This window comes from Heloderma suspectum, chromosome 4, assembly GCF_057233095.1.
Source record: "Heloderma suspectum isolate Gila_16-S chromosome 4, 16-S_ref, whole genome shotgun sequence".
Taxonomy (NCBI): Eukaryota; Metazoa; Chordata; class Lepidosauria; order Squamata; family Helodermatidae; genus Heloderma; species Heloderma suspectum.
This window is the reverse complement of record NC_139461.1, coordinates 72,065,146-72,088,653: the sequence shown is the minus strand read 5'-3', so window position 1 is coordinate 72,088,653 and position 23,508 is coordinate 72,065,146. Positions and strand designations below refer to the sequence as shown.

The window sequence follows — 23,508 nt, the reverse complement described above, 5'->3', positions numbered from 1 at the left end:
TAATGCCTAGCTAATATCAGAAGATAATGACTGATATTTTTTATAAATCATTCAGTTTTCATAGCATAATGTAAAATGATTTAAGATGTTGGCTGCAATGCAGAATTTGCTAAAGGGACTTTATTTTGTACTGCTACCCTGTCCTCTGCTTGTTTCACATAGTAAGCTACTGTTCCACTAAGCAGGTGGATCTCTTGCTTGTGCTTTTCTGGATTGTGGTTGTGATGTGTGCAAAATTGTTTTGTAAGCCAATCTTCTTTTATTTCTCATGGGAAGGTATATTTGTGATTGCTTGCAAGTTTTCCTAGTTACTTACTCTCCAGTCTCCATCACCTTGAGACTGATTTTACTCAGCCTCTGCGTATACAAGCTAGGTTCAACTAGGTGTACATTGCAGTTAATTGTATGGTGGGGGCAGCATCATTCAGTTGCTTTTCTAGGCATTATAGCTCAGCATAGAGCATGTGATTTGTATGTAGAAGGTCCGAGCTTTAATTACTGGTATGCCCAGTAAAAGGACCACAGATAGCAAGAGCTGGAAACAACTCTACTTGACACCTGTCAGCCAGAGTAGACAATATTGGGCTAGATGGATAAATGGTCTGATTTGTTATAAAGCAATGTCATTTATTAATTTATGTTCATTTGCCCCAGGTTACAACTTAATCACATGTGGGCCTTATTTGTTTGTTTGCTCACTTTGTGCTCTGAATGGCAGCACTGAGTAAGTGTTGCAGCAATCAAATGACAATTTCAACAGGTGCGCAGCTGTGGTGCACATCCATTTCAGTATCATGTTGGCATGCATAATATGTGAGTTTTAAGTCTGTTGCTCCTGATTCAAATATTGGATGATCAACACATCCAGTACTTACCACAGTACCCTTAGGGACCTCATCATGTTATGTTGATTCTACATTTTTATACTTCATAACATATTCATTTAGTAGTTATATTTGCATGTCCATAGGAACATGCATTTTGTTGCATTTGGCTTAGTATGTATGGAGCTGAGGGACGCTAGTCACTCTTTCGTCCCTTTGAAATCAATAGGACAAGTTAGTCATGACTACCCCCATGGGACAAAGCATGATGGTGGTGGACAGCTCAGTGAAGATGTCAACCCAGTGTGCGGCCACTATCAATCACTACTAGTCTTGATGGCTATGTGCTACCTCCAGTACCGGAGGCAGTGAGTCTATGTACACCAGTTGCTGGGGAACATGGGTGGGAGGGTGCTGTTGTGCTCATGCCCTGCTTGTAGGTTCCTGGTCGACAGCTGCCAGATTAGATGGACCTTTGGTCTTATCCAGCATGACTTTTCTTATGTTTTTCTGTTTTTGTGACTAGTTTCCTTTGTTCCAAGTAGGGATGCACGAAAGTCACTTACCTGGTCTCGCAGCTTGCTTCGTGGTGGGGGGGAGGCGCTTCGCTGCTCCCCCCGAAGTTCAGGCCGGGGGGGGAGGCTTCCCTCCTTGCCCGGCTGAAATTCAGGCCGGGGGGGAGGCTTCCCGCCTCGCCTGGCCGAAATTCAGGCCGGGGAGAAGCGCCCCGTCTCCCCGGCCGCGAACTTCAAAAGAAAAAAAAAACGCCCCTGTGATAGGCTACGTAACGATTAACGTAGCCTATCACGGCTAGATTTGCAAAGTCAGCCGTGATAGGCTACGTTAATCGTCACGTAGCCTATCACGGGTACTTAAAAAAAACAACCCGCGTACGCAAATGGCGGCCCCCATAGGGAGCCGCCATTCGCGTTCCTTATTTGGTCCCTGTAGTCTACATAAAGATTTATGTAGACTACGGCGAAAATAAGGGCAACGCTATTTGCGTTGTCCTTATTTTCACCATAGTCTACGTAAATCTTTACGTAGACTACAGGGACCAAATAAGGAACGCGAATGGCGGCTCCCTATGGGGGCCGCTATTAGCCATACGCACTTTTTTTTTTTAAGTCACCCATGATAGGCTATGTGACGATTAACGTAGCCTATCACGGCTGACTTTGCAAATCTAGCCGTGATAGGCTATGTTAATCGTTACGTAGCCTATCACAGGGGCGTTTTGTTTTTTTTTTACTTTTCTTGTAATGGCGGCGGTGGCAGCCAGTCGAAAGACCGGCTGCCGCCCCCGCCCCTGACGAAGACCTGCCGAACCGCCGCCGGGACCCGCCGCCGCGAGGGACATTCGTGAAAGCTAAGTCCCATCCCGGGGGGGGCGGGGGGGCGGAGAATTTCTCCCCGAACAACCTTCGGAGGACCGAATGCGTTGGCACTCGGCCCCCCGAAGTTTCGGGGAGAAATTCTCCCCCATCCCTAGTTCCAAGCCATTATTTTTGTATGTTCTAGCTTTCCTACATCCTTACTATAATTTTCTTTTATCACTGTTATCCTTTTTTAAAAAAAATCCTTTTTGTCTCTCCAGCCATCTTGAGTGCTGTAGTTTCTCTTGGTGTATCAATGTACTGTGACCAATATGGGTGTCCCACTAAGCAAGATTAAACACATCTAATTTTCAAGACGTATGTTTGTACTTTTGCAATCTGACTTGATATATATTCCAAATTAGCATGGGGAAGAAAAATAGTTTTTCATTTGAATTTGACTTGGAAAATAATTTTTCATTTTCTATCCAGTAAGTTAAACTAGGGGCTGTGGTGGCTTAGTGGTTAAGACGCTGAACTGCAGACCGGAAGGTCGGCAGGACAGCAGTTCGAGACCCGAGTGCTGCGTGACAGAGTGAGCGCCCATCTTCAGTCCCAGCTTCTGCCAACCTAGCAGTTCGAAAGCAAGAAATTGCAAGTAGATAAATAGGTACCGCTTCGGCGGGAAAGGTAACAGCGTTCCGTGCGCCTCGGTGTTCAGTCATACCGGCCACATGACCACGGAAGCGTCTTTGGACAGCGCTGGCTCTTCGGCTTAGAAATGGAGATGAGCACCACACCCTAGAGTCGGACATGACTGGTTGGGGACACCTTTACCTTTACCTTTAAGTTAAACTAGCTTAAAAGTTCATCAGTACAACATGAGAATATCCCCAAACCTCCCTCCTAATGATCTGTCCTAGTGGCCCCACAATTATAATCCAGTCCACCTCCACTGTTTTGAAGTATGTCTTGGCATTAGGAATTGTGGAGCGGCTTGATCATAGATGCACCCCTGTAGTGTGACAGTCTATATTTTTACCCACTGAAAAATCTATTTTTCATCAAAATTGCTCTGAGCTATTAGTATATTATAACTAGTGCAGCATGTTTCAGTATATTTTCTGGATCACATACAATGTGGGGATGTTTTTTGTCTGGACTTGGCAGCCATGAACATTTTTCTTCTGATATCCTAGCAATAGGCAGGCAAAGAAGGGATGCAGTATAAGCTATTTAATTTGTTTTACATAATAGTAGTAAAAGTGTGGTAGTGCTTCTCCAGATCTTTTCTTGGCTCACAAGCATCTTGCACACAATGAAGATATACTGGATTAAAGGTCAAACTTTGTACTGGGCACACTTTGGTATATGACATGGAGAACTCACATCTCACACATCTGACAAATTGGCTCCTAGGAGATCTGACTAAACTGTGAAACCAAGGAATGATAATTACTCAGCATTATTTTACAGACTGTTCCTTGATATCTTAGTAATATGCATGGTTTTAATTTGTGTTTGATAATATATTTCTAATAAACTGGAAAACTGCTAGCTATTTGCCAGGGTTTCCAACATTAATTTTCTTTACTGACATCTTCCCATTTTAAATGTCTTCAAGAAATTATCTAGAATAATCTTTGCTTCATACTCCCCTAAAAATGCAAGACATTTAATGCTTTCTCTTAAAAATGGAGAATCCATGTTGAATGATATATTGTTAATTTACTGAGGTAAGACATTGGTGTCTTGAAGCTAAAGCCTTGCTATTGCAAAACAGTATAATCAAACCATGTAGAATGTACTGCTTCCTGTGTTAATAGTAGAATCACTGCCTATATTACCAAAATCTTTTATTTGAGAAATATATCTTCTACATATCAATTATGCAGAAAGCCTGAGCAGTAGCTTTATATGATGGCAACAGCAATATTGGATTGAGCCAGGGTTGGTGGCGCAATAATGGATTTAGATGGTTGAGTGCTTCTTAATATATCAGCCATGTAGAAGAATGTGAACACCTGTAAAATAATGTCATATCCTTTCTGAAGAGCAAGAAGATTTGAGTAGAAAGTATGTAGAATGTTGCCAAATTCTATTCACGTGCTGCAGTGTTGGCTCCAGTAACAAAGGAGTTAAATTAGGCACAAATAGGAAATTAACTGAGTAGATACTATTTTATTTTCTAATGTTTGGCATATTCATGGCTTATGAAAATAGCCATTGGGCTATGACAAATGTCCCCCCCTTAAATAAAATAATAATTACTTCAATGTTTCTGGTGTGGATCCTTTGTAAAATAATTGCTTGTATTTAGGAATTAACAACTCCATTGTGCTTATTCAGACAAAACCAGAATTCCAAGCCCAACAGAATTTGAAAAAACAAAACAACCTTTCAAAAACATTTGTTGTTCTGGCTCATTAAAGCATTGTCTCTGTTGGACAGCATTTCTCGAAGACTATAAAAATTAATAGTGTATTTAAAAAGTGCTTTATTGGCATGTTTCTCCAAATACTAATTTAGCTTTAGTGGTTAATTGTGCCATCTCCATGGCCATGGACTACTGAAGTAAATACCTACTTTTAACACCAGGAAGTTAGGTTTTCCCTTTCTTACACTTTTTCATTTCAGATAGAAATACATCCTCGAAGGCAGCATGGATGACAAGTCCTCCATCCCCAGATAGCATGCCCATTGACCATTCTTGTTGGGGATTGTGGGAGTTGCGGTCCCACACAGCTGGAAAGCATTAGGTTACAGAAGGCTGCTCTGAGGATTCTGAAAAACTTTCTGTCTATCAGATCATATTGGTATTTGATAACTGTGTAGAAATGTGTAAAAGAAGCACATTTCAGTTGGATTTAAGTCGGCATATCATTTTGCAGTTCTTTTACTTTCTTCTCAGTGCATTTCTCAATAGGCTATTTTGATTTTTTTTGGCAAATGTGGTTGGAATATGGGAAGTGAGAAACTTGGTTTGGTATTTCTTGTAAAATGGGCACTTCCATATTTCAGATTTTCCCACTAAAGGAGCTCAGCATTCTATAGAAAACCATTGTCCCCATCTGCTGAAGATGGTACTGCTATTCTGGACGCTAGTCCTCATGGTGGAGTAATGAGTCTTTACCCCAACTCAGTGTAAAAAGAGATTTGGATGGATGCCAGCTAGCTTGGGAATAGGTCTTTCCCTTCCTCTCTTTGCCTTTCTTGATGGCATTGTGGCCATTGTTCCCAATAAATACAACAATGCATCCTGGGCATTGATTAGTATTACATCAAGTTGCCTTTTCGCCTGCTGGTTTCATGAGTAGCTATTGAAGCTCCATCACTTACTGTACCTAGAAGTGCTGTCTCTTTTCCATGACCCGATTGACAAAGTCACCCATTATACTTTAGCTGCCTTCTCAAGATAACCATTAGAAAGTTGATCAAGGGAGGACATGGAAAATAGTATGTTCCTAGTAATATATTGCTTTACTGCCTTGGAATTTCTACTCAGAGCAATTCTGTGGATTAATTTATTTCTTTTAAGGTTGCTTATTTAAGATTTCTAAACTTTATATTAAGTTTAGGCTATTTGTCTAATAATTGGTGGCTCATCATTAAAACAACTTCACAGAAAATGTTGGATCTTTTTCTTAAACATGCATAATAACTGTTGTTGGACACCATTTTAACATTTCTGATGCTCCTAAAATTAGTTTTATTTGATGGTTTTTTACTCTTTCCAAAAATTTTGTTTGACTTGCTACTAATATAAAGGAGGTGCTAGATTATAAACTAAATTAGACTGCAATCCTAAACATACTTACCTGGGAGTAAGCCTCATTGATCACAATGAGTCTTCTGTTTCTGAGTAAACATGCATAGGATTCCACTCTTAGAATCAGTAGAACAGGATCATCATTAATGCAGGTACACTGATGCTGGATTAGGCCACTTGCATTTAATAGGATGACTATAATGAAAATGCTATTTAAATATTAGGAGATTATTCCCTATGTTATTCCCACTTTCTATCCTTCCCTGTTTCACATAATTGGAGCTCTATTCTTATGTACTCTTAGTTGAAGCAATCTCTGACAGTTTCTTCTGCTACCACCGGCTTATTTTCTAGATGGGAAGTGATGGAGTTTTGCGCCTCAGTAGTTCCGCTCTAAATAATGAATTCTTTGCATATGCAGCACAAGGGTGGAAACAACGATTGGCAGAAGGTAATTTTCTATTTGTTATTAGATTTAACCAAATAGTAATTTTTTTTCCTGAAGAGATGCCTTCTTGTGTCATGGCCAAGAATATACACACTTAAAATAGTTTTATAAAAAAAAATGTAGAGTGGCAAGACTTAAACATTAAATACTCTAGTTCATCTTCAAATTGATTTAAGCAATCTGTTTATAATATCTGACTATAGAAGGTCATTTGGGCAGCCTTACTTAAAATATGAACAAGCATTTTCATCAGTGTCAACTTGGAAACCTAAATGCATGTGACTAAATCCCACCAACATACTGTAGAAATACTAAAGATAACACTACAAATGAAATTGTGTTATTGGTTTCTCTCAGGTTTGTTTTGCATTGAAATAACTTTTGACCAACTGAAAGAGTAATGCGAAGCACAATATAATATACCTATGAATATAAATATAACAAATGAGAGCTAAAGAGCCACACAGGGAGCTTTTGAGGCCTCCTACCTATTGCAGGCCTCCATACCACCTGAAAAGCTGCTTCCCAAAGCTGGGAGGACCTTCTGGAATGGCATCCAATACAGCACAAGGAAATGTAGTTGGATGTTGATGTTTGGAAGACTTGATGCATGTATGAAAGTGCTTGGATTTGTGCACTGGAATCATTGGAACTTGGCCCATCTGTGAAATCGTACAGCACAATCGTCTAAGCAGTTTTTGCACAGCCTCTGTTCAAGGGAGCTTCCGCAGAGCCTCCCACCCAAGTCCCAACAACATCCTTAAATGAATCCTTAGAAACTTGTATTCAACATCCCACTGCTTGTATCTTTTAGGAGAATTTACTCCTGAAATGCAGTTGCGCATCAGACAAGAGATTGAAAAGGAAAAGAAAACAGAACCCTGGAAAGAGACGTTCTTTGAAAGATTTTATGGAGAAAAGTAAGTATCCAAATAAAATTCTAAAACATCATCCTCAAATGTACATTAATATGGGCATTTGTCTTTCACATAGGCCAGCTGAAAATAAACTGCCTAGATAATTATGGAAATAGCTTAACTCTTTCTGCCTCCCATTGTTAGCAGCTTCCTTAGTGTTTTTTCCCCACTAACCTCAGATCCCACTTATTTAGAAATGCCTTCCCTGGACCACTGTGGCCTTTTCCACCTGTGCTTTCAGCTGTGCTAGCCATCCCCTAGTTTCATCTTCACCACTCCTTTATCAAGTCTTTGTCTCTTCTGTCTTATCGAAACTAACTTTATGAGTGGGAACAATGTCATTTCTAGATTGGTGGTGATAAATGTCGAGGGGAAAGTGTAACTGTAGATAATTTATAGTGCTACTAACAGCTCTGGCATTGCAGATTCTGGATGAAAATGCAGGTCTGTCCCAGTCACATTTAAAGTTGTGGGGTGGAAGAGTAGTTTAAAACATAAAAGGGGCAGGAGTATGGAACCACACCCATAGTTTTTCTCCCCTGTAGTCCTTTGCCCTAGTTGACTTCCTGCCAGCAAAGCTCACTTCCAGTATCAGAGCCCAGCTTGGGGGTGGTGCTGGTGGTGGTGGAATTACCTTGTGGAGGAGCAGACCGCAGAGCATACCCTACCCATGTGCCCCTTCTGTGGTTTTAGTTCACATTCCACATCCCTGTGCTTTATCTGTGTAAATAAGTAAAGATGTGGGCCTGCCACAGTCATGTCACATGTAGTTTGGCGTTAAGACACAAAGTTTAAATGAGAACCATGCTTGTTTCTTCCACAAGCGAGCACTGTCAAATGCATTCTGGTTTATTTTAACCTTTTAAAATACCTAAAATTATTTTATAATCCACAAGGAAATGGCCAGGCTAGTTGGACTTAACATAATCTGAGTTACATTGCTCCATAATAACTACGAGATCTGTGTCTCCAAAGCCAGAAATGCCCACAATAATAATTTTAATGAATATTCTGTGATACTACCACAACCATTTAAGGTAAAAAAAAAAAAATTAAGGGCCTCTGAGGAAGAAAGTATGATTGGGAGAAGGCAATTTTCCAGGTAACCTGGTCCCAAGCTGTTTAGGGCTCTAAAGGTTAAAATCAGCAGTTTAAATTCGGTCTGTTATGAAAGGGGGAGCAAGTGCAGCTGACAAAGCACAGGCATAATGCAGTCAAACTGTCCAGTCCTCATTAGTAATCTAGTGGCCCTATTTTGAACCAACTGCAGTTTCTGAACCAGCCCTATGTACAATGCATTGCAATAGTCCAAATGGGAGGTTACCAGAGCGTGGGGAATGGTGGCCAAGCTATCTGCCACTGGCAGATCAGCCGAAGGTGATAGAAGTTGTTTCGAGCCATGGAAGTCACTTGAGCCTCTAATGACAGCATTGGATCAATAAGTATCCCCAGACTGTGTACCTGATTCTTTATGGGGTGTGTGGCCCCATCTAGAACAGGCTGAATCCCCTTCACCCAGATGGATAAACAACCAACCAACGATATCTCCATCTTGTCTGGAATTGCTCATCCACATCCAGTCCATTACCATGCCCAAGTGCTGGTTCAGGACAGCCACAGCCTCACCTGCATCTGATGAAAATGAGATATAAACTCAGTAACCTCCCAGCACCGCCTTCTGGAAATGGCCATCTAAGTAGGAGTGGAACCACCACCAGGCGGTGCCTCCTACACCCAACCTGGAGAGCCTATTCAGAAGATACCATCATTGATGGTACTGAAGGCCACTGAGAGTTCCCAGAGAATCATCAAGATCACACTCCCACTGTCTTTCTCTCAACAAAGGTCATCCCACAAGAACCTTCTAGTCTCCAAAACAGTTGCTTCATCTTGCTTCTCTTTTCCAAGAGGTCCAATGGCCCCTATTATTGTTCCATTTTCACATGCTATTGTTGAAAATAAGGTAGGCAGTGTAGGGCCTCATACACTCTCTGGCCTGCTAAGGCTTTTCTTCTAACCTACAGAGCCCTGATCAGCCTTCATGTGGCTTCTCACTTGTCATTCCAGGAAAAGTGGGGCAGGGGGTGGGCTGGTATGGTCCAAAAATCGTATGATGCTTTCTTGTTTGGCTTACATTATCAAGGGATTTCCACGAAACCAACATTGAAATATTTTGAAGAATATAATATTAGCCATCAGGTCCTCTGTCTCTCTCATAACAATCTGAAAGACAGTGTATGTGCAACATTTTAAGGCAGTTCTTGTGGTCACAAAGATATGAATGGGATCAGCACAAAACATGCAGATATGATAAAAATAGTAGTAGCAAAAGAAGGGGGATAGGAAATTGAAAATGACAAAACTTAAGATAAATATAATCTTCAGGCTTTTGACACTACCTTCAAGCCATTGACTGAATTGCTATGATGTCACCAAAGCCTGGAGGCCAGAGTTGCTGGACCTCTAGATTTACTTTTCTGTAAGTAGTTGTGCTGCCTTCCATCTCACCCCAGCTTGTAGCTATGAAAACACCAGGTAGATGTGAAATTTCATTACCTGCATTACGTAGCAAAGTTTGTAGAGCTAGCATAAATAGCTGAGAATAAGATTTCTGTAGTTTTATGAGCCAGAAGCGCTATTTCTTTCTGTAAATCTACAGATTCACCTGGAAATTGTGCTTTTGTAGCATATAATGAAACTGCTGCTTTTTTAAAATATAAGTGGCCATTTGAAGAATGATATTTGTGTAATTTAACTATGTGATTTCTAACTAGGCTGGGAATGTCAATAGAAGAGTCTATGAAGCTTACATCTACCAAGAACAATAATGAAGATGAAGACAGTTCACTTTGTGGATCTTCGGATTTGCCTGGTCCTTCGAGGGAGTCCACTTTTGATGATTGCGAAGAGAAAAGTAACGAGCTACCAGTGTTGCCAGAGAGAGATTTCTGTCAGTCACTTTGCAACATGGAACATGTTCCATGCAAGGATCTAATAGCAGAAGCAGAAGACATTTTGATACCCGAAGAATCTGTTATTCAAGAGGAGATTGCTGAGGAGGTTGAGACAAGTATCTGCGAGTGTCAAGAGGAGAACCATAAAGCAGAACATGTGAGTTCTGAGCAACCAGTCAGCCCAGTTGGTACAAATGAAGAAACAGAAACTTTACCCCTTACAGAGAACTCTGAATCCTGTGTTGTGATGAATGATGTAGTAAGTACATTGTCTCATGTTGAAATTAAGGTGGAAGAGAGATTGGAATATCCCCAGGAAGAAATGTCAGTCATGACCGATCAGCTGGAAAGCAGTTTATCACCTTCGCAGTCTGCTTCATCCACAAACTCAATCAGTAACATGGAAGAAAAAGATTTGGAATCAACAAAAGAGCTAAGCCCTCATGGAAAATATTCCCCTGTCCTCAATGGTTCCTTATTCACTGGTGGAAGTGTTGCTGTACATATGGAGCTGCAAAGTGACCCAGATGAACAGTCCTCTGAAAATGCCTGTATTTCCGAAACGTCTTTTTCCTCTGAAAGCCCAGAGGGACCATCTGTCAGTATTGCATCTCCTGCAGGTGACACACAGTCTACTTCAGAGGAACCTTGTACTCCAGTATCCCTGGAAACAGCATGTTCATCTGACGTGTCTTGCACTGAAAACACTGATGCTGATAGTCAACAAAAACCTGTTGATGATAATTTGAATACATCTTCAATGTCTGAAGTATCTCCAGTGCCTGCCTCACCCGTAACCTCAGAAGCATCTCTGTTGTCGAATTTGCCTCTGACGTCAGAGACATCACCAATTTCTAATTTACCTTTACCATCAGAAACCTCACCAATGTCTGATTTGCCCTTGACATCTGAAACCTCCTCAGTGTCTTCTGTTCTTTTAGCTTCTGAAACATCTCATTCAAACAGTTTACTGTTACCTTCGGAAGCATCTCCACTGTCTAATTCCCCAATGAGCGAAAGATTTGTTCAGCAAAGAAAATCCCCATGTTTGTCTGAAGAATCCCTGTCACCACTGAAAGAAGAAACCTCTACCATTCCTAATGCTTCTCAAGAAGACAATCTTGCATCACAACAGAAACAGCTTCAAGGTACACCTGACGCTTTGAAAGCTGTCATACCTGAAGCTTCAGCAGTGGAAGAATCCCAGTCTATAAACCCTACTAATCAACCATGTAGATCACATTCTGAAATAGAGAAACCTTTCATTTCTTCTCTTGCAGAACGCTCTTCTCTAGAAGTGATAAAAATTAGAAACCATGGTGCCCAGCAAAGAACTGAAAAGAAAAGTACAATCTCTCAGCTAGAAGTATCTGTTTTAACAGAAGTGGCAGGATGCAAAAATACTGAAGCTCTTCCATCTAAATCACATGATAAGCTATATACCTCCTCCTCATCAGAAAAGTTGTTCTCAGAGGTAGGCAGAAATAAGTCTCACAAACTTCAGGGGACTGCACAGAGTCGGTTTGAAGGTTCCTATTCTTCAAAAACATCTGAAGCCTCAAAGTCACCTGAAGTAAGAAGTGAAAGTAGGGATCTAGAGATTCCAAAGAGGAAGACTGCTGAACACCATGGTTTTGGAATTTGCAAAGAGAAACGAGCTAGAATCGAAGATGATCAGTCTCATCGTAATGCATCAGCAACTTCGTCTGAGAGAGAGCCACCACCTAGAGAAGAGCCAAGAGTCCCACCTCTTAAGGTAAACTGTGTGTGTGCGTGCGTGAGAGAGAGTGGGGGCTGAAACAAAATGTACAGTTGCAACTTTCTCTGGAATATGCTGGAACTTTAGCTAATTCATGTGCACAATTCTATACAGCGACGCCTTTCTTCTAAAAAGTTTCCAAAAGTTTCCACTTAAAGAGAGCCATATGTGCAGCTGGGGAGCCAAAGGTACAGCTGGGACTCTGTGGGGGGAGTCACATGTGCAGCTTTGTCTGGGGGGTGGGGAGGAAACTGCTGCTCCTACGGTTGCCATGGCAAGCTTCTGGTCAGTATTCTGTGAGTCACCCAGAGAGCGCATGCTGACGGGCAGCCATGCAAATTCAGTAAGAAAGAAATAATTAAAAGCTACTTGCCTTATTGGCCCATTCTATTTATGGGCCAATATGTATGTAATTCCCTAAAATACAGGTCCTTTGGATCATAGCCAGTGGATCTAATGTGGATGCTGCCCACTGGAGTGATATCAAAAGTGGGCTCAAGACAGTTTACCTCTGATCCAGTAAGTTATACAACATAAATGCAAAATTAAGAGAAAATACCACTGAAAAAACATTTGTATTCAGATCTGGTTGCAGATTTTGCAAAGCCTTTGGAAAATGAGTTTCTGTGAAAACTTTTCTAAGCCATCTACACTTCTGCTCCTTACATACACAGCTCCAACACTGCTCAGTGAGTTAACTGCAACTAACTGCAGTGAGTTAACTGCAACCGCAAACTAAACATCAGTGAGCATTGCATTTTCTCTCTCTCTCTCTCTCTCTCTCTCACACACACACACACACACACACGTTGATCTGGTTCACATGCTCACACCACCATGGCTTATTTTTTTTATTTAAGCCAAACTGGCTTATTTAAATTGGGTTGTGTGCTGAGCGTCAGTAACCCAAGGGCTGTTGTAGGGTTTCCCCCTCCAACAAGCATGCCACCCAGGTTTAGATGACACAACAAGCTGTGCCCAGGCGGAGATGATTCAAATCGCATCTAGCAAGCTCTGCAATTTAAATAAGCAACTGTGGCTTATTTGTTCATGTGAACCAGCCGAGAGATTGAGAGAGAGAAGTATGTAACAGGAGATTAAAGGGATTCTTAGCTGACACAAAATTTGTTCTTTGCTTCAGTGATAGGGTGCCTTCATGGTGGGTGATAATTAGTAAAATATACATAATATTAAGTTTTTGCTTAAGTAATATGCTGCTCCGTTGTCATGCTGTGAAATCTTTGACATATTAAAGCAATTCATTATGTATTATTTCATTTGACGTTTCTTCTTTTTCTCTTTCAGATTCAGCTTTCAAAAATTGGCCCACCTTTTATCATCAAGAGCCAGCCTGTTTCCAAGCCAGAGACGAGGGCTTCTCCAAGTACCTCGGTCAGCAGTGGGAGGAATACTGGGGCAAGAACACTTGCAGATATCAAAGCAAGAGCTCAGCAAGCGAGGGCCCAGAGGGAGGCGGCGGCGGCAGCTGCAGTGGCAGCAGCTGCCAGCATTGTCTCTGGAGGTTTAGGGAGTCCCTGTGAAGGTGGAAAGACCAGGACATTAGCACACATCAAGGAGCAGACCAAGGCCAAATTGTTTGCAAAGCACCAAGCAAGAGCCCATTTGCTCCAGAACAATAAAGAAACCAAGTCTCAACATGCCTCAAAGGAAGGTCCATCAGCCGTGGAGATCTCAGCTTCTTCTGAGACAAAAATTGAAGGTTCTACTGGTGTGATTATAGTTAATCCTAACTGCAGGTCTCCTAGCAACAAGTCTGCTCACCTTCGAGAAGCGACTGCTTTATTGCAGCAGTCACTTAATGCCACTACTTTACCCGAAGCTAGTACTGACATCTCTGTTCACAATTCCGATGACAATATACCTGTGTCTCATTTGTGTGAGAAAATGCTTTCGTCTACCTCCATGGAAAGTAACAGTGTGTCAGTGCTATATAATAAAAACTCTGTCCCCATGTCTGTGTGCAGCACTGCTATGTCGGGAGCAATTAAGGAACTTCCTTTTGCGGGTTCTCTCGATAAGTCCTCCGTTTTAATGTCTGTTGAAAGTACAGACACAAAGGCTTGCAATATAACCATGCTGAAATCCATCCAAGGGGCTGACACTCCATGCATTGCTATCATGCCAAAATGTGTTGAGAACCCCCCAGCTCCAGCCACAGTAGACAGTACAGTCGTGTCAAATTCCTTAGATGAGAAAAGATTGCCAGTGCCAAGCAGCAATGCAAACCATGCCATTTCCAGCCAGTATACCACTGTGCCAACTTCATCCATTGCAAGTAATTTGCCAAATCATCTGGTTGGTAGCTCTGTTTTGATTCCTCCAGTGGGGTCTGCAAATAGATATTCTTCTGATAAGATAGCCATAACTGGGTGCAGCGACCCAAGTTCTTTGTCAAATAGCACCTCTGTTAGGGCAGCTATACACTGCAGTGAAGCACTTCCAGTAGCAGATTCTGTTGGCAGGACTTCCATTTCAGTGTTTGCCAGTAACATGATGACAGTAAGTTCCTATGAGAATCCCACCAAAATGAGTGCCGAAACTATGGAGAGAAATCCTGGAGTGAGAAGCCGGTTAGATATATCCAGTAAATCCACAGTAGGATATGCGCAGGCACCTATGAATAGATCTATACCTTGTAAAGTCATTGTTGATCACACAACGACAACAATGAACTCTAACTTGTCACTGGGTATTTCTGTTGAAAACTCTGAAAACAGCACAGATATCCAGAGCAGGCCTATTAGGACAGAAACTGCCTTACAAAATATAGCATGTCCTCAAGTGTCTGTAATAAGCAGGCCAGATTTGCTCACTAATGAAAACCTGGAACACAGCTCTGGCTTTAACACTCTTATGGCAAAGCAAGATGGCAAACATTTGCAAGCAGCAAGCAGTAGTCTTCGAGAAGTGCCTCTCATGCCTCAGGATAAACGACTTGAGGCTGTTCCTCATGGCCAAGGTTTTTCAGAACAATTACGAGGTCCTTTGGCTTTCAAAAGTGAAGCAGAGAGTGTCTGTGCTAATCCATATAACCCTAATAGCAGAATCTGCTGGAATGATGATGAAGCAATGAACACTGACCAGTCTTTGGTCAGTCATCTTAACCCAAATAAGCATAAGGAATATACTGAGCAAAACTGCTTAAAAAATGTCAAAACAGAGCCTTCAGGTTTTGCACATCTGAATGAGATGCATGCGAGGAACATTGTGACAAGCATAGCCGTGCCTATTAAGTCGGAAGCCAATGAATCTGACAAATGCTTTAGGATGGACACTGAAGATTTTGCAAGACCTGAAATGCCTCTCCAGACTGCAGAAATAGCCACAAGCGCTCAGCCAACACAAAGCTCCAAGACATCTGTCACAGATTCCATGGAGAACTCTTTGTCAATGACAACAGAAACACTAAAAAGAGTTACAAGTGCTGGAAGCTCTAGCTGTCGTTTGTCATCAGTAGAAGCCAACAACCCTCTAGTGACACAGTTATTGCAAGGCAACCTGCCATTGGAGAAAGTCTTGCCACAGCCCAGGTTAGGAGCCAAGCTAGAAATTAACAGGCTTCCCTTGCCTTTGCAAACTACCTCAGTGTGTAAATCAGCAACATCTGAGCGAAATGTGATTGAAAATCCCTCCAGCTCTCCCAATGCAGATGGAAGAGGATTTACAGCAGCCAGTGTAGCCCCACTGCAAATCAGAAAGCGCGAAAACCATCCCAAAAAGAGAGTGGCCAGGACAGCAGGGGACGTAAAATGTGAGCCTGCGAAACCATCAATAGACACAGATGTCAAAGTGGGCCCTTGTATCATCAGTTCCAGTATGAACCAGCTAGGGCATGGTCAGCTGTTTAAACAAGAGTGGCCAAGCAAGCATGCCATTCCAAGCAGAATTGCACACAGCCCAGAGATAAAGCAGCAGAAGAGGCTGCTGCCTTCATGCAGTTTCCAGCAGAACTTGTTTAACGTGGACAAAAATGGCAGCTTCCACCCAGAAGCAAGTACGTCACATCGGCAGCATTTCTACCAAATGCCAATGGCTGCGAGAGGCCCCCTTCCTACGCCTGCTTTGATGCAGGCAACTTTAAAGGCCCCATCTGGCTGCAGTGCCTTTGCTTTCAGCAGGCACCTAGAGCAGAAGGCATTGGGAGAGGTCAACATGTCTTCAGCGCCTCACCAGCTGAGGGTGGCGAGTGTGTTTTCCCCTAACGTTCAAATTAAGGAAGGTGATGACATTTCTAGTGCCTCACAGACTCTGCAGAATAAATCATTAGCGCATCCCCCTCCCCCTCTACCACCTCCCCCGCCCCCTCCCCCACCCCCACCACCCCCACCTCTTCCCAATGCAGAAGCTCCATCTGATCACAAACAACCGGCAGTTACTATGGAAACCACTAAAAGACTTAGTTGGCCTCAGCCGGCAAGCGTCTGTAGCAATATAAAATCTGAACCCATTTCTTTTGAGGAAGGTTTAAGCAGCAGCTGTGAGCTGGTCACGAAACAAGCTTCTTACGATCAGAATGAAGTGAAAGAACAGTTGAAAGCCTTTGCCTTGAAAAATGCCGACTTCCCTTCCTATTTACTCTCTGAGCCCCAGAAGCCTTTTGCCCAATTAACTGCTCAGAAAATACAGACTCAGCAGCAGCAGCTCTGTGGAAATTATCCTACGATACACTTTGGTAGCACAAGCTTCAAAAGGGCAGCATCTGCCATTGAAAAATCTATCGGAATTTTAGGGAGTGGTTCAAATACAGCCTCCAGCCTATCTATTCAGAACACCCAGATTCCAGTTCAGAAATTTGCTGACAGCAGCAGTGCAGATGAGCTGGAACTGAAATGCTCTTGCAGGCTGAAAGCCATGATAGTGTGCAAAGGCTGTGGAGCCTTCTGCCATGATGACTGCATAGGCCCTTCAAAATTGTGTGTAGCCTGTTTAGTGGTTCGGTAGAATCTGAAGCAGAGATGCAGTGTCCCTTGTTAGCATGGGAGAGCAAAACAAAGCAAAGGAGGAACAACTGGAATATTTTAGGCTCTTTTGTATCTGGGCACAAAATGGTTTACTGGGGAAGCTTTGTTTTCGAATTGAGTTATTTCTGCTTGCATGGCTCTCCTTGGTAAGAACAACCCCTTTCAGTAAATGTGCACAAAAATGTTAAACATGTCAAGCTTTCTTACTGTGTTAAAGTAAAACAAAATTACATTTTCATGTCTATTTATGTGCACAAAGTGCAGAATGTTATTTTTTACCATTTATAAACATAGCATATCTTCCCAGTAAAAAAATTACAAATTTCATAATCTCCAAATTTCTGTGCATGAAACAGTGCAAGAATGCAAGGGAACCCTACCCAATGAAGAAGAGACAATGGGCAGAAAGCATTATATTCTGCTATCACTAGCAGACCATTATAGCTGTTGCTGTTTGGCAGTTTTTATAACAGTGATTGTATTCCTGAATCTACATTTGCCATCCATGATTGACTTGTAGGTAGCAAGAAGGACTGAGACACTTTGACAACCTGATATTGATAATTTTGTTCCCCTTATAACAAGCTGTTATACTGAAGGAGATTTTAATTAAGCCAGGTGTCGAGGATTACCTGTAACAAATTGGAATCCGCATGATTTTAGAAGGGGGGGGGGAGATAACTACAGCTATTATAATATTATGCATTAATCCATTTATCTTCCCCAAACCTCACCTATAAATTTGTCCTGAAGGGAGATACTCAACATATATATGTATGTGGACCATATTATGTAAATGACGTGCATGTTCTGAGCAATGATATCATTTCAATAGCCTAAAACTAATTCTTCTTTGATTCTATGTCTGTGTAGATCCAAAAAACAAAATGATTCCCATGTGATTTACAGTCCTTTTAAATATGTTTACAACTTGATATATTTGAAATTACTTTACAAATTTTACTTGTAATCGCCTTTTTGTGTGTTAGAGAGTTCACACTACAAGTATTGTGTAGGCTGGCTAGAGGAATGAAGAGATTTTAAAGGGATACTGCATCTTTTAACTCTCAATATTGTATTTAGTAGTGGTTTATGTTGATAGCTATATACAAGACATATTAGCACCAAACTATTGGAGAAGAGGTGTAGCATTTGCTAAGTTCTTTTCACTAATAAGGAAAATATTGTAATGGGATAAAAATGTTGAGATTGACAAGAGGAGTTGCTTAGTTATCTTAAAAATGATTTCTTAATAAAGATAACATAAAATGTAGGGTGGATGTAACATGCATGCTGTCACGTGCAGTTAACCACCACAATGAAGTAAACATTAAAGAAATACATCACTCCTATCCATACTGTAGAACCTTACTAACCTAATGCCTGGCAATCAATGCCAAAAAAATTGCAATTCCTTTCCACCTGTCATGAAAGATTTATCACGGCAAGATTCTGCACTAAAGTCTCCAAGTACTAATATTGTATTGTTTGAAATTAACACTGCTACATTAATTTTGTTATTCCAAAGAATTAGTGTAATGAGGGTAATAAAAATAAGTATAAAATTTAAAATATACTTTCATGGAGGGGTAGGTAACCGTTTGGACCGTGGTCACATTTGGCAATTGGAGAAACTGTCCTGGGCACCACTACAAAATGGTTGCCATGGGAGGTATGACAAAGGACAAGTAGCCTACCCAAAAGACTGAATACAACGCAGTGTGGGGGACTGAGCCCCAACTCACTAAACAACTCATTTGAAGCCACAGTTTTCAGCACCAATAGAAACCAATTTCACAGCAGTCCCAGCTGTTGGTAAGAAAATGTGTTAATTTAAAAAGAAAAGTGAGAGGGGTAGGACACCTTGGCAGGCACCGAGAAAGATGTCCAGGGGCGTACTGATGCCCACAGGCACCATGTTGCCTACCCCTGCTTTAATGTATTGTATGTATTTTATCATCTTTTGTACTACATAATAAATAGGACTTCCAGGCATTTATACATGTTAGTGAGGTTCTACTGTTTGGAAATTATATATAAGTTTTTGTGGGGCCATATTTAACATGAAATCTGCCATTTCCCCATTTTTTTTTAAATGAACTGGAATAGGCAGGGCTTACATTCCTTTAGCCAGAGGTCTTGTGGTTTTACTGGATTCCTGTTTTGTTTTCATAGCAAAACCAACAGATTGCCTTGATACCCTATAGTCTGGAAGGACTAGAGAATTATAATTGCCTTACCAGAACTGATAAGGCAATGGAATATTGTAGTTCAAAAGCACTCCTTTGTAGAAGATTAACAACATGCAGATTCTCAGCGCTTTCAGGTACCCTTGAAGAGATTTCTTTTCCAAAATACATATTTGAAAAGCATGTTTTTGTAATGTTCAAAATAGATGGCTAAATGGAGCCATTGTTAAACATGCATGTACTTGCATATTCAGTTGAATTCAGAAGGATTTTAAATTACAATTTTGGTATAATGATAAAATCCTGGTTTCAGTAAATTCCTACCAGCACTGGATCATGGATTATGTCTGATAAAGGCAGGGTATTTTCTTTTATCAAAATAAACACAGTGAACAGTTTTTAGCTAGAACGTTTTCTACTGTCCGAGGACTATTAGTTGTAAAAACATTTGTTAGCTCCAGAAGCATGCCATATGAAATCTGGGCAAAATCCAGAGACAATAAGCACTTACGACTGCAATCCTGTGCATTCTAACTTGAGAGTAAGTCCCACTGAACTTAGTGAGGTTTATATCCAAATATACATGCGTAGGATTGGGCTGCTAGCCTCATGGTCTTAAATGGAATTTTGGCCTGCCTGGCTTTCTCCAGACAACCCCCTTTGTTTGTGTTGTGGCTAACATAGGGCAGTATCCAGTGATGAGCACCCATGAGCAGCCAGCCCTGCTGATTCCACTGCATAAGAGGCACCCACCACTTGCGCAATGGATATTTAGTGCTTCCAGGGTCAACCCAAAATTAGCGAAGATGCTTGTTTCTGGAATGGGACAGGCCAGCAGAGCTTGCGTAATGGAATTGGTGGGGCTGGGTGCTCATAGAATGGAAGCAGCAGTGGGCCCCACTTGTGGACGAGCAGCGTTGGATACTGTCCACAATATTAAGATGAGTTTTTACAGTTCTACTTTAAATGTTGGACTAAGGGCCAAACTAGATGAAATGACAGCAGTTGTGTATGTTTAAAAAGCTGCATATTCCTCAATCACATAAATGTCTGATTTTAACAGTGAAAGTGGCACAAAAACCTTTCCTAAAGGCCCCCTAAAATCTTCCATAAAAATATAAGGAGAACCATGCTGGATCAGGCCAAGGGCCTATCTAGTCCAGCATTTTGTTTGCACAGTGGCCAACCAGATGCCCATGGGAGGCCCACAAGCAAGACATGAATACAGCAGCATCCTCCCGCTTCTGTTCCCCAGCAACTGGCATACAGAGGCATACAGAGGTAAGATATAACCATCATGACCAGTAAGTACCCATTGATAGCCTTATCTTTCACCTTCTCAGAACCTCTCCACCCAGGCTTATTTCCCTCAACAGTCAGCCTAGCTGGGAGAAAGTTGCTTTGGATGCATGTGTGTTATGCTTGAGAGATAAGCAGCAGCCAAAGGAAGTTTTAGTACTTCTCCCCTGTGCACCCCTTTTGCGGTTAAAATCACACACACAAACACATGCTTTTGCTTTTGGCATGATTGCAGCTGGTCCAGCTTTAAAACACACAGTTCTGCCAGTGTTAGATCTAGTTTGGCACTGCAGATGTGGCTAATGATAGAAAACTCCTTTCATTATGTGTGTATGCATGAGTAAAGGTAGCATGGTTGCAGTTGATTTACTTAGCATATGAGAAAGTGTTCTTCAAAAAGGACATTGGATAAATGGTGTTAGATATTAAGACATGTTTGTCTAAACTTCTCCCTAGTGGAATTTAAGCCACTGTTTCCTGATGTTCTACCTAGAATTAATTTGGCTTACTATTTAGAAACACCTGATGGTGGCAGTAGTGACTTATAATAATTGTTTCTTATCTTATCTAGAAGAAAACGAGTATTCTGTTAACTTTACATTCTGCTTTGCCTTCTCTCTCATTTTTGTCCGAATTTCAGTACAATATCACTCTCCCATGATCAGTTTATGGCACAGAGTTTGAAATGTATATCCAGCAAAGAGGGGAAACAGTAACAAAAATGCAACTTGAAGCTCACAACTCAGTGCATGCATGGTTATGCTTGGGTATGTCTGCACCAGCACCTTTTGTCACATTTTGTTTCATACTGTCCCAGTATTCATCTTCTGCCTATGTGCTTCCTTCTCTCAGGACTGCATCCATACACACAACAAATAACTTGAATGCAATGGGCAAACATGGGAGGTCCTCAAGGTGCCTTCCTGGAATGTTGAGGTAGTGTGAAACAATGGCCAAGATAGGGGACATATGAGAATTGCCTAAACATACAGATTGCTATGGGAAAGTTTGTACTAAGAGCTGGTGCAGACTATGATGCAGCTGCTTAATCCCCACAAAGGAAGTGCTCAGTCTAAGACTTGGTTTACACATATGGTTAACTGTGGGTTGTTTAACCTATGATTAACCTATGGTGTCTGGGTTCAAATGTCATGAGATAACCTCCAATCAGAGGCTGCATATTCAAAATGGTAGCAGCACACAAACCCAGCAAATTAGTTAACCCACAATTTGCCGCTGTTATGTTCAAATGAGCCCTAGTAGTTTGACTTGCGAAATCAGCATAATAGCAGAGCAAGAGGCTCATGGGAAACTGCTCCTCCTTCATAATTGGAAAAAAAATGCAACATTCATTTTTTTTGTTTTCTTATTGCAGAGGAAGACAAGAGATCTTCCTTGGTTCATCTCCCTAGATGTAACACTGCTCAGCTGAGTAGTCCAGTTGCACAAGTAGTTACATGCAGGAGGTTAGCCAGCTGCAGCAGCATCTGCATCAGCTCTACAACTCCAACTATTTACACTAGTGCTGCACTGAATGTTTATGATGTTAATTTTTTTTAATGCAAAATTGCTGGTGGGCGGGGCAGGTGTCTGAAGAAATCTTATCTTCCAGTCTTCTGCATATATTTGTCATTCTTCTTCATAGCCATTGTTTCCCCAATCTGCTGCTGTGTTGATGCATTTTTTAAAAAACATGAAAGGACGGTGTAATCCCAGCCAAGCAGGAGTCATGTAGAGAACTGATGTCATGGTGCCATGTAGCCAGTCAGATTTGCCTAGTTGACAGTGTCAGTGAGGGCATACAAAGCCCTCCTATAGCCTTCACTTTGAATTGAGATAAGGGAGAAGAACATATCCAGACAACTGGGCCAATGCTTCCTATGTCACTGTGATGCACTGGTGGTTTCAATGCCTAGTAACACTGCAGGCACAAGACTTTGATACAGCTGTAGCTATAGTTATGCATAGGGTACATTTCATGAGGAAAAACATTCATAAAACTGTCCTCCATTCCAGCATGGCACTAGTTTCCATGATAATCATATTTGTTATCGGTACACCAGTATTTCTTGCAACAAATACGTAAGGTGTGAACAGCAGATTCACATCTTTAAACACCCATCTAAGTGCATCTGGGAGCCAGTCCAGTTGTGATCGAAAGCATGTGTACATGGAAGTTTAAGTCCATATTTCCATCATTCACACTTACATGGTGACAGTGTGTAAAACTATGAGCATACCCTTGACAAACCCAGTTGTCATATAAATTTTTGAGCTTCTGACTTTCACATGAAAAACCGAGGAAGTGGAGAGCTGATCAGGAGTAACGTGAGACAGGAGATGGGATAAGCTGCAGCCTGCACTAGCTCCTCTTTCTATTTTCAGTGACAAACCATGCAAAAATAAACTGGTGCTGAAATATTCATTACGTATCCCCATCCGACTGTGAGGAATAAAATCTATTTTTAAAAATCTGGTAAACAAAGTTTTTCCACCTTCCTTTTCAGCACTTTTTGAAGGAGAGATTAATAGTCTCCATTGTGTTCTTCCACTGTCTCTAATATTTTTTGCGCACATCTTTGAGAGCTGTACATAATGTTGGGGCATTTGCTGTGTGCATTTTATGTTCCAGCAAAGAATTTTCCAAACAAATTTCTTGGATTGAAATAATGTAAAGATTTGGTGAAGTGAGCACTCCCAATTTTGTATTCCATTTACCCTCTATGGTCTAGTGCATGAAATTAATTAATCTGGGGGGCGGGGGGAAGGTTGAGCCATAATGCAAAAATGTATTTCCTCTGTACTATAGATTATCTTTCAAAAATGGTATGTGTGGTCAGGGTGAGTTACTGGATTCTGTTTTCAGGACCATGGAATTTCTTGCTCAGTTTCTTCTAAACTGGTGCATATGGTGCTTTACAATGCAGTTTCTAAAGTGAAATGATCTTATGCTGCAGCCCTTACAAACATGCGCACAATTTTGGATAAGTTGTTATAAGTCTATGGTTTTGCATAGTATGGTGAAGGCCCAGGATCAACACTCATTCAGGA

General features: G+C 41.4%; 1 protein-coding gene across 1 annotated transcript in view; it reads left to right on the top strand.

The window, feature by feature from the left end:
* ASXL3 (ASXL transcriptional regulator 3) overlaps positions 1-17,271 on the top strand; it is a 117,034-nt gene extending 99,763 nt beyond the window's left edge. The window contains exons 8-11 of the mRNA XM_084848086.1: positions 6,264-6,360; positions 7,172-7,277; positions 10,049-11,984; positions 13,293-17,271. Of these exons, the coding sequence (XP_084704212.1) occupies positions 6,264-6,360; positions 7,172-7,277; positions 10,049-11,984; positions 13,293-16,949 (5,796 nt within the window). The 3' untranslated portion in view covers positions 16,950-17,271. The remainder of the gene's footprint in view (positions 1-6,263; positions 6,361-7,171; positions 7,278-10,048; positions 11,985-13,292) is intronic.
* The last annotated feature ends 6,237 nt before the right edge of the window (positions 17,272-23,508 follow it).